Raw genomic sequence first — 11538 nt, forward strand, 5'->3', positions numbered from 1 at the left:
TTCTGACATTTGCTGAAGTAAAAAAAAACAATCCTCTTAAGTTGAATGATTGAGAAGATTGAAGATATTTCTCTTGCGTTTGTCACAGCATTCTCCAGTATCTCACTCCATCCCTTCTGCTGGCAGCTGTTCAAGCTCAACATCCTCAGTGTCGGATTTAGTTTTGAGATCACTTTCTCATCCATCCTGTGACCATTCGGTGCTCATTTCCACCCAACCTCGTCCCGGCCTCAGTCAGTCAGCTGCTGAGATCACCTTCTGTGTCCTGTTCACCCATAGTTCTGATGTATGCCTTCTAGCCCTCCACTGCCAAGCTCTATGAGGATATCCAAACCATTTCAGCTCAATCATGCTCAATACTTGATTCTTCCCCACCATTAACATCCTCTTGCCTGCCCCGAGCCCTAACTATACCATTGTTCTTCTCGGCTTTGGATCGCTCACCTGTCCATGTGAAGACTGAAGAATACTTCATCACCTATAACTTTAAGAATTCATCAAATTCAATTATATATGCTTTATTTTTTCTAGATGACTTCACTTTAAGCTAAATATATTGGTAACAAACATGCACAGTAAATTTTCTAAGTTCTATCATTAAAGTCTGCAGTTAAAATCAGTTTGTAGATATTGAAACATGGTGCTCAACAGGCTCTAGGCTGGACCAATGTGAACCTGGTTGATAACTGAGTTGTACCCAATCATGCATTTGCAAGACTCATGCACATGAGTGTTCTGGAAATGCTCTATTGTGTATATTCATCACTTCAAAGCTGATAAAGTTCCAATGACTCATCAACAAATGTTCAGCTGCACCTTGCTGTATCATTGAACCAAATATTAGAAGGTAGCCCTATAGGGAGAGAATGTTGTTGCCTGTGATCTTAAGCCAAGTTCTTTATCTGGAAAAAAGGTTGTTTTTAGAAAAATAAGTGTAATTATCCATTACTCCAAACTTTTCAAACCTGCAGATATTCAGGCATACCAAAAAGCTGAGGACTATAGATAACCAACACCCCTCCATCTCTCAACCTCACTTGATCCAAAAAAGTTTTTCCAACTGTTTTAACAAGCTGAAGCCTAAATAACTGTAAGCATTCATTACATCAGGCATCTAAATCACCTTTCATATTACATTATGTTCATTAAACCAGTTTTCTCAAGACCTTAATTCTGATGAAGTTAAAATAATTTAACAGTTGAAGTTACATATATTATATAATTATATCCTTCTTGAAATGAAATAATAGATGTTGCTTCAATGTTAAAGGAATTGTACAAAAGGAGTGGGTGTGTGTAATTATGTATTTCTGTATTTCTGCATTTCTGCAGCAGAATGCAAAATAGAGTTCCATCTACTTATTGTACAGTATACATTGGAAAAGGAAGTCAGAAAGGACTGCTGTAATTATATATTTGAGATTAGGAAAGGGAAGGTGTTGGGATAATGAACTAATCTTTATTCACACAATCTTGCACTAGTATTGTTTATTTTGTTGTTTTATTTGTACATGTGTAAATTACGTATATTACATGTAAATGTAAATTTATATTAACAGATGTTTGCCTTTCCCTGTTATACAATGTTAGAGTGCATTCTGGAGTTAGGATATAGAGCAAATGTTATCTTCTCTAGCAACCTATCTTCAGACATGAATGTGGATGATAGATTGAATGTTTAAAACGCAGCCTAAACAATAGTTTTCCTGTGGCTGCAGACTGGACTTGTTAGGAAACCAGACAATGCTGATGAAAATTCATTTTGGGTGTTTGGAATGTGGGTGCAGAGAAGGAGATGTGTGAAAACTATATACAATTGAAAGGATGTATTGGAGATAAATTGCAATGACAGAATTGTCCTACTGTTACCTTTGATCTTTAGCATATAAAAATGTCATGCCATATCGGGTCTTCCTCCAAGAGTGTCTCAATATGATGCCCGCTGCTCATTCTTCTTGAATAAAACACTTCTATATCCACTCGCTTCTGTGTCTCTCTGGTGACTTTGTTCACATTACAACATACACAGCTGCTACAAAAAAAGGAAATTTTCAAGGTCTTTATACCCTGTGTAATTGGAATTTGAACTTGCACTTATTCCAATCCAGTGTGCTGCATTCAGTGCTTACAATGTGGGCCTTTCTTCATTGGAGAAACCAAATATTGGGTGACACCATTGCAGACTATTCAATCCTAATGGGTGACCTTGACCTTTGAATTGCCTTTCACTTCAATTGTTCATCTCATTTCCACTACGATTTCTCATTCTGGTGCTGCTTATACTGTTTTAACAAAGCCCAAAATAAGCTCAAGGAACAGCACCTCATCTTCCCTAGAGATAAATTGTACCTCCATGATCCAACAAATTCAGATCACCATGCTTTCTTGTTTATGTTGGAACATTCAGACTGATGTATGATAACATTCATTCAGATTTTCTCTCTCCATAAATGCTGCATAATCATCCGGTATGAGCCAAATTCTCTTTCATTTCTATTTTCCAACAACTGCAGTTCCCCACATCTCAGAGTTCCACCATTTTATTTGTCTGTCTATTTCCTTCATTCATCTCCCTGCCTATATTCCTCCAGGAAACTCAACATTTGTGAATACTGGAGAGAAATCACCTCTACCCCAGCTCAGATTCTCCCTCTGGTCTCTCCACTGTCTGAAACTTGAAACATGCTTGTTTTCCCACTTTTCCAGTTTTAATGAAAGATCATTGATATATTTTCTCTGCTCATGTGCTGCCTGTCTACCCTGTTGAGTAACTCCAACACTTTTTGTTTTTATTCCAGGCTAACAGCAACTGCAATATTTTGCTTTCCCTTTATACAGTTACTTTGAGACAAACTGCATAATTGATGAATATGGACAATGTGAAAGCAGAAGGGATTATTTTAACTAGAGTCATTATCTTAATTAATTCAACACAGCATCATGGACCAGAGGCCAGTCCAGTGCAGTGCTGTTCTATGTTACATGGTCTGTGTTGTAAACTGCATCTTCCAGTCTTGCATGACTGTGATTCCAGGAATGAAATAAACCTCCTCACATAATAATCACATGACACAAGTTTACCTGCTGGTCTTAGCAGTGTGATTTTATGCTCAGATAAGAGGACAGTAAGAAGGGGAGATGTTATATATGGTGGACTATACATTGAGAACTCTCAAATATTTAAATCATTAGTCCAGAGGACACCCATGTCTTCTTCTGAAAGTTGAAAAAAAGAACCAGTCTTTTGATGTAAAATTGTAAATCTGGTTGTGACTTACTCTTGATAATTTCTGTCCCTCTGTGTCATCATGTATAATACTCATAACTTGTGATCCTTTCAAAATTCACCTTCAAACTTGATCCATAGTAAGTGTAATTGACTACATTCCTCAGGGCAGGTGTGTACACTTTAAGACTTAATTGTTAAATAATGATAAAATCCACAGGTTGATGTCCACTTCCCTTCACTTTTGAGTCTTCTCCTGCCCTTTTGGAATCTGCATTTCTGGTCCTTTGAGAATTCCATAAGAATTCATTTATTTGAAACTTCTTTTCAATAACTATTTTCACCCAAGATTTTGCTATGTTTCATTAAAGATATATTATTGTAACTTTCCCATTTATAGCCATCATCGGGAAATAGTGATCCTTTAAAGAATGCTAAATGTATTCCACATTTCCTTAAGACATAGAAAAACAGCAGTTACCCCATTGAATCCATGCTAGTTCCCATCTCACTTAATTTTACAACTAACCCTATTCTTCTCACATTTTCATCAAATCTACCACCCAGCAATTTACAAATAACCTGCCCGCATGTTTTTAGATGGACACATGACATGCCTTTGCAGGGAACGGGTCATGTGCAGGCAGAAGAGATGAGTTTAATTTTGTACAGACATAATGTGACAAAGGTTCTGTTACTGTATAGTACTATTCTATGTTCTAAAAGGAAAAATCAACAAAAGAATGCACAATAGAGTGTTACTGGTATGCAAATAAGGTGTAAGATACATAACAAGGTCGATTTTGAGATCGAGGGTTCATCATTATCATACTAGAAGTCTGTTCAAGATGATTATAACGGTGGAACAGAATTTGTCCTTGGTTCTCTTCAAACAATTCTTTAAGCTTTGGTATCTTCTGTTTGATGGGCTTAGAAGTCCACAGAATGGAGGTTGGTTTTCATGAAGGACTAGGCTGCAATCTCAGTGCTCAGCAACTTAAACTGACCTTGGTCAGACCAGTGGCAAACCAAACTGATGCATCAGATTAATAAAGTAAATGCTGCATAGCTTTTTCTTGTTTTTCATGCATGATGTCCTGATCCAAACAATAACTTGTTGTAGACCAACCACATAGTTGCCATGGCCAAGAAAGCTCACCACTAATTTCTCACGACGCTAAAATACTACTCTTCCCCTTTATCAAATTTTATTAATTCATCATAGAAATCATCATATCTGGATGCATTATGGTCTGGTATGACAACTGCTCTGCATATGACTGCAAAGATCTGTACAGGATTATGGACATCACAGAAACCTATCTCCCCTCATGGACTCTATCTACACTAAAAATGCCTTGGTAGCAGCCATCAAAGATCCCACACATTCCACACATTCTCTTTTCTCCCCTTTTCCATTGGGTAGAAGATGCTCCAGAGAAAGGAAAGTTCAAAGTAAATGTATTATTGCACATACATGTCACCATGTACTACATTGAGATTCGGTTTCTTGCAGGCATTTACAGTAGAACAAAGAAATAAAATATAATCAATGAAAAACTACAAACAGACTGACAATCAAACAACGTGCAATAGAAAACAAAGAATGAAAAGAACAAAAATAAATTAATCTATAAATATATACAAAAATAGATGAATCAATATATAGATATATAGATGGGCAGGTAAATAATATATAAACACAAGAGATTCTGCAGATGTTGCAAATCCAGTGCAACACACATAAGATGCTAGAGGAACTCAGCAGGTCAGGCAGCATCTAGGGAAATGAATGAACAATCAACATTTTGGGCTCAGACCCTTCATCGGGACTGGAAAAAAAGGGGGAAGATTCCAGAATAAAATGTGGAGGGAGGGGAAAGAGGACAAGCTGGAAGGTGATTAGTGAAGTCAGGTGGGTGGGAGATGAAGGAATCAGATGAAACAAGATAATGAACCATGAGAGCAAGGGAAGAAGGAGGTTACCAGAGGGAGGTGATAGGGAGGTGAGGATTAGAGGGAAGAGACCAGAATGGGGAATAGACGAAGAGGGAACTGAGAGAAGTAAAGAAAAAAATGGAAGGTCACAAAGAGTGATGAAGTGGGAACACCACAATTATACTTTGTTTGGAGTTTGATGAGATTTGGTATGTCACAAACTATTCTTACAACTATACTTTGACATCAGGTCAGCCATTATGTAATCACTTTTATATTAATTCAATCATTTGTCAGAAGCACTTTTATGAGTTGAAGGAATTTTAATCAACACTTGAATCCAGCTTTCATGAGATTCAGCCCAAAATGACAATAAAATCAAATTATTCTATTAGGGTTAGTTTGGAAAGACAAACATATAAATGAATATTAATTACATTTGTTGATAATTTATGTGACAATAAACTAAACCTTTCCAAGAGAACTTCAAATGAAATGTGTGAAGGTGGTGTTTAGCTTTTCTGGAACAGGATATCTTTGCTAACAGTTGTATGTGAAGCAGACGATTGGCTCTCTATTGACTATTGTCTCTTATCATTAGATTACGTAGACCATGAATCAGGACCTACAACCAATGGGAAAAGTGGGGTGGAGAGGGTGTAGCTCAGTGTGAATTACAATAAATATGGACACATCAAGCCAGAGGCATCTCCTGGTTATTGTGAGATCTGAAAAAGTGAAAACTCAGCAACAATGGTACTCTCTGGTCCCAACAAACAGGTTATAGAAGAACTGGGCCAGCACATAAAGGCAAATGCTGAAACTTTGGGAGCAGATTCTTTAGCTAGGTAATTTTCTTAGATTCATGGTATAACTATTGTGTTTTCAGCTATTATGTGTAATCATTAACATTTCTTTGCATTTCCTTTGCACAGTGAGATCACTAATAAGTATACAAACACATTCTCTGCATAGAATTGAAGTTTTTCCAAAATAATGTGATTGCTGGTCTGAAGAAGAACACAATTTAATCCTAAGTGAAATGCAGTGTATGTTGAGTCTGCAAGTAATTTCCGCCTTCATTTTCTGTGTTTGTGAAGGTTGTTTGAGATCCACCCTCAAGCTAAGACATACTTCCCGAAATTCAATGGCTACAAAGCCTCTGATCTGCCTGTCAGAAAACATGGTCGCATTGTCATGGAAGCTGTGGCGGATGCGGCCCTTAACGTGGACAACCTGAGTAAACACCTGGAAAAGCTTGCCAAGAGACATGGTGAAGAACTTCTTGTGGATCCTCATAACTTTCAGGTATGTAACAGTTTTATAGATTCTTCCTCATTGTCATTACACAAACTATGTTATTGTAATTAGATCAGCAACTATGAACTTTCAACTTTATGTAGTTGAAGTTTCGGCAGTCTAGAAGTGTAGTCTGGTTCAATTTAGGTGGGAATACTTTTTCCTGCTACACTATATACAGGAAAGCAGTTGAAGTACAAACAACCAACATTCATTTGATGGGTAAATTCATGAGTTGCGAATATTAACACTGCTCATTTTTATAATTTTTCTCTTTTACAGCTGTTGGCTGATTGTATCACAGTTACCCTGGCCATTCACTTGCCTGCGTTCACCCCTGCAACCCACTGTGCTGTCGACAAATTCCTTGAGTTGCTCGCACATGAATTGAGCTCCAAGTACCGTTAAAGACATAATCAACAAACTACGGTGAACAACAGCAAGATCACCATTTAATTCCACATTTTGTCATTGATTAAATTTTGGCATAATTGGTAAACTAAACTAAATAAACATTCATTTTTATCAATGCTTTATCATTTGCTGTGGCTGATTTATTAAGTATACACAATTTCAGAAATATATCTGTCAGAGATGTCCATTTGCAAGAACACAAACAATACTGCAGGGTCTGTTTACCTCTATCACTGGATAACAACAAAGAGGAGAAAGAACTTGGACATAAAAGCATTGAGCCAAAAATGTCTGTTTGCGTGGCAGTTACTTTTCATCCCATTGTAAATGAATCAAGCTCACAGCAGAGATTTCTGAAAAGCAAAACATCTGAAATAGGAGATCAAAATCTCTCCATATGGCTCTTATATTTCAACAACACATCATGACTCATTACTCAAAACAGGTTTTACACTTAAAATATAGATAGATAGAGTTGTAGAGTTATGCAACAAGGAAACGGTCCATTTAGCCAAGCTTATCCATGCCTACCAATGTCTATCTGACCTAGTCACTCACGTTTGCTCACATTTGGCTCATGTCAAAGCAAGCATGCAAGTACAGCAGGCAGTGAAGAAAGCTAATGGCATGCTGGCCTTCATAACAAGGGGAATTGAGTATAAGAGCAAAGAGGTCCTTCTGCAGCTGTACAGGGCCCTGGTGAGACCACACCTGGAGTACTGTGTGCAGTTTTGGTCTCCAAATTTGAGGAAGGACACTCTTGCTATTGAGGGAGTGCAGCGTAGGTTCACAAGGTTAATTCCCGGGATGGCGGGACTGTCATATGTCGAAAGATTGGAGAGACTGGGCTTGTATACTCTGGAATTTAGAAAGCTGAGAGGGGATCTTATTGAAACATGTAAGATTATTAAGGGATTGGGCACGCTGGAGGCAGGAAGTATATTCCCGCTGATGGGTGAGTCCAGAACCAGAGACCACAATTTAAGAATAAGGGGTAGGCCATTTAGAACGGAGTTGAGGAAAAACTTTTTCACCCAGAGAGTGGTGGATGTATGGAATGCTCTACCCCAGAAGGCTGTGGAGGACAAGTCTCTGGATGCTTTCAAGAAAGAGATGGATAGAGCTCTTAAAGATAGTGGAATCAAAGGTTATGGGGATAAGGCAGGAACTGGATACTGGTTGTGGATGATCAGCCATGATCACAGTGAATGGCGGTGCTGGCTCAAAGGGCCAAATGGCCTACTCCAGCACCTGTTGTCTATTGTCTATTGTCTATATCCATCTAAACCATCTCTAACAGTGGAACTGTTTAAATGTCTCCTCCACAGTGTAATTATACATGTCTCTACAGCCTGCTCTCCCAGCTCATTTCATATACCTCCTACTCTGTGTGAAAAAGTTTCTCCTCGGGTGCCTGAGTATAGACTCTCTTACACTCAGATAAACACTATGACCACCCATTGATTCCCCTCTTGATTTATACACCTCTGTCAGGTCACCCCTCAACTGCCTACACTCCAGAGAAAATGTGAAAAGTAGTTCTAGCTCTCCATAAAACTTAATGCTGAAAAAGCATTTTGTTTTCCAAAATAGTTTCTAATGCACCACTAAGTATGCAATCACATAATTATAAAAATTCAACATCCAAGTATAAATAGGAGACAAAATCACCATTATTATCTCTTTCAGTATCATTATGGGTAGAGGAATTTGTATTTTCCCATCTGGAATACCAAAGTTGCAGCATTCAATTGGTTTACATAACTCCAAAATTTCTTGCAATATATTTCTTGAAAGTCCACTCTGAGATACAAATTTTCCTTCTCTAATCAGAGCAACACATCCTCCTTTCTCAATTCAACCTTGGTCAGCGTTGGTACCTTGCAACATTGAGCTGCAAATCCTGCCCATCCCTCAGCCACAAGATTGATATAGCAGCAATTACTCTATTCAACCCTTTAAGTATGCTCCACCATTCAGTGATGGCTATCTTTTGAACTCCATCTTCCACTTCTCCCCATAACCAGCAAACTCTTTACCAATCAAGCACCTATCAGCTTAAGCCCATCACCGTTACTGAGGTACAGGTCACCACTAGTAGCTCACCAGAGTCCTGTGTCCTGGATCTGTCTTTCAAATTGTCCTCAGGTGTAGCCCACTTTCTAGATGTATCTTTGCCTCCAAGGGATGAGATAATTGGAGCTTCTGCTGGTGTCTCTGCAGCTCTGGGTTTTTATGGGATGGGTTTGTTACGAGAATACACATAAAATTAAGATGTTTGCTGGCCTGGGCTAGCATCAGTGGCATCAGCAGTTGGTCTGCCACCTGCCCTCAGGGGAAGGAGAGATAAGGAACAATGGAGCAGCGTCTGGAGATGTGTAATGAAGGGATGTGGGAGGGAGAGCTGTCTGGAGCGGCTCCCCCCTTTGAACCCTGAACTGTTTGAAGTGATGGACAGGCGATACCCCAGCAGGGGGATAAAAAGGGACAGGTTCGCTAAGACAGACACACACGCCACCCGAGGTAACGAGACCCTGGAAGCGGTACGCTTCTCACGAGTGGGTGGAAAGGTACGATCAGCGGGAACCCGGTGTGTGTCCGCCCTTGCCTGGGTGCCGGGTTCACTGCAGAGGATCGACCGCATCTGGAGGAGGGGTCACAGTCGGTGACCTCAGGTGACATCACCAAGGACCCGCCCAAAAGCCGTTTGTGAGCCATCTCGCTGGTCTGTGAGTGAAGCCGTTCTGAATGATGAGTTGTTCCTATTCTATCTCTCTCTTCCCCCACGTTGTCCACCGCCATGGCAACGATTACTGCGAACTGAACTACTAAACTGGACTGAACTTTGAGTCATTTTGAAATTGGTCATTTACCCCTAGACAACGATAGAGCTTGATTGATGCTGTTATCTTAATTCTGTGCACATGTGTGTTTATCATCACTGAACTGTTGCATTTATTATCCTTTCGATTACTGTGTTGCTTGTTTCTGTAATAAAACTTTCTTAGTTCTAGTACTCCAGACTCCAACTGAGTGATCCATTTCTGCTGGTTTGGCAACCCAGTTACGGGGTACGTAACATAAGTGGGGTTCTCGTCCGCGATTTTGAACGCTAAATTTGGGACGGAGTAAATTGATTGGGTTAAAATTCCCGAAAGAAAGAAAAGACAAACAGCAGAAATGGAGGTTGAGGAATTTATAAAGGCGCCGATCTTGGAGGCATTAGAGGATGCCAGGAAATCGGAATTGATAGCTGTGGCCAAACGGGTGAATCTTGCTAAGGTGAAGTCAACAATGAGGAGAGAGGAGATACACAGAGCTATTGTAGAGCACTATGTATCTAAAGGTGTGTTTCCCCAAGGTGAGCTGGGGGAGGTGTCTGTTGAAAAACCTGCTGGAGACGCAGTACAGGTACAGCTTGAAAAACTGAGACTCGAGCACGAGTTCCGGGTACGGCAGTTAGAACACGAAGAGAGAGAGAGGGACAGACAGTTGGAGAGAGAGGAGAAACAGAGGGAAAGGGAATTTGAGCTGGAGAAGTTAAAGATAAGGGCCGAGCAGGGGCTCGTGCCGAACCAAGGTGGAGGGTTCCGGGCGACCCAGGAGGTTAGGCTGGTTCCCCCATTTGACGATACCGATGTGGATCGGTACTTTCTCCACTTCGAAAAAGTAGCTATAAGTCAGGACTGGCCGAGGGATAAGTGGGTTGTTTTACTTCAGAGTGTACTGAAAGGGAAAGCCCAACAAGCTTACTCCGCTTTATCCGCGAAAGATGCCCAGAAGTATGAGGTGGTGAAGGAGGCCATCCTCAGGATTTATGAGTTGGTCCCGGAGGCATACCGGCAGAGGTTCCGGAATGCGAGGAAGCGGTGGGACCGCACGTATTTGGAGTTTGCTCGTGAGATGCAAACATATTGTGAGCGTTGGTGCGCCTCGAAAGGGGTAGAGGGGGATTACGACAGACTGCTGCAACTGGTTCTGATTGAGCAGTTTAAAGGTTGTGTCCCTGAGGGTATGAGACCCTACCTCGATGAGAAAGAGGCAGCCACGTTAGCCGCAACTGCTAAGTTAGCGGATGAGTATGCGTTGACGCATAAAATGAAGTTTGCCCCGAGTAAAGGCTACCAGAAGGGTAGTCAGGACGGCGGGGAGAGTCCACCGGAAAAGTCAGAAAGTAAGCCGGGGGCTAGTGAAAAGGATAAGGTAGACCGGGAGCAGTCCGGTAGGAAGTCTCCTGGGGTCGTCTGTTATAATTGTGGGAAAGTCGGACACTTTGCGTCCAGGTGCTTTGCCCCAAGGAAGGAGACGGGGAAAGGAAAAGCGGAAATTTTGAATGGCTGTATTGAGCTGTTAAGCGAACCGCTAGGGAAGGACAGGTCTGAAAAAGTCCAGGAAGGGCGCGAGAGGTTTATCTCGGCCGGACTGGTGTCAGTGAAGGAGGGGTTGGAACCAGTTCCAGTGCGGATCTGGAGAGACACGGGAGCGTGTCAGTCACTAATACTGAAGAGTGTATTAGAGTTTAGCTCAGAGACCCAGACTGGGGAGGTAGAGGTCAAAGGTGTTGGGGAAGGGACAGAGTCAGTCCCTTTGCACCAGATACATTTACAGAGCAACCTGGTCTCTGGACTAGTCACGATCGGAGTGAGGTCCGAATTACCGAT

General features: G+C 40.8%; 1 protein-coding gene across 1 annotated transcript; it reads left to right on the forward strand.

Moving 5' to 3' along the window:
• The first annotated feature begins 5900 nt into the window (after nucleotides 1-5900).
• On the forward strand, nucleotides 5901-6895 carry LOC134351329 (hemoglobin subunit alpha-like). Its single transcript, XM_063057405.1, has 3 exons — nucleotides 5901-6012; nucleotides 6265-6472; nucleotides 6746-6895. Exons 1-3 carry the CDS (start codon nucleotides 5918-5920, stop codon nucleotides 6869-6871), a joined length of 429 nt encoding a protein of 142 aa, XP_062913475.1. The 5' UTR covers nucleotides 5901-5917; the 3' UTR covers nucleotides 6872-6895.
• Nucleotides 6896-11538: the final 4643 nt, after the last annotated feature.

This window comes from Mobula hypostoma, chromosome 9 (genome assembly GCF_963921235.1).
Source record: "Mobula hypostoma chromosome 9, sMobHyp1.1, whole genome shotgun sequence".
Classification (NCBI taxonomy): Eukaryota; Metazoa; Chordata; class Chondrichthyes; order Myliobatiformes; family Myliobatidae; genus Mobula; species Mobula hypostoma.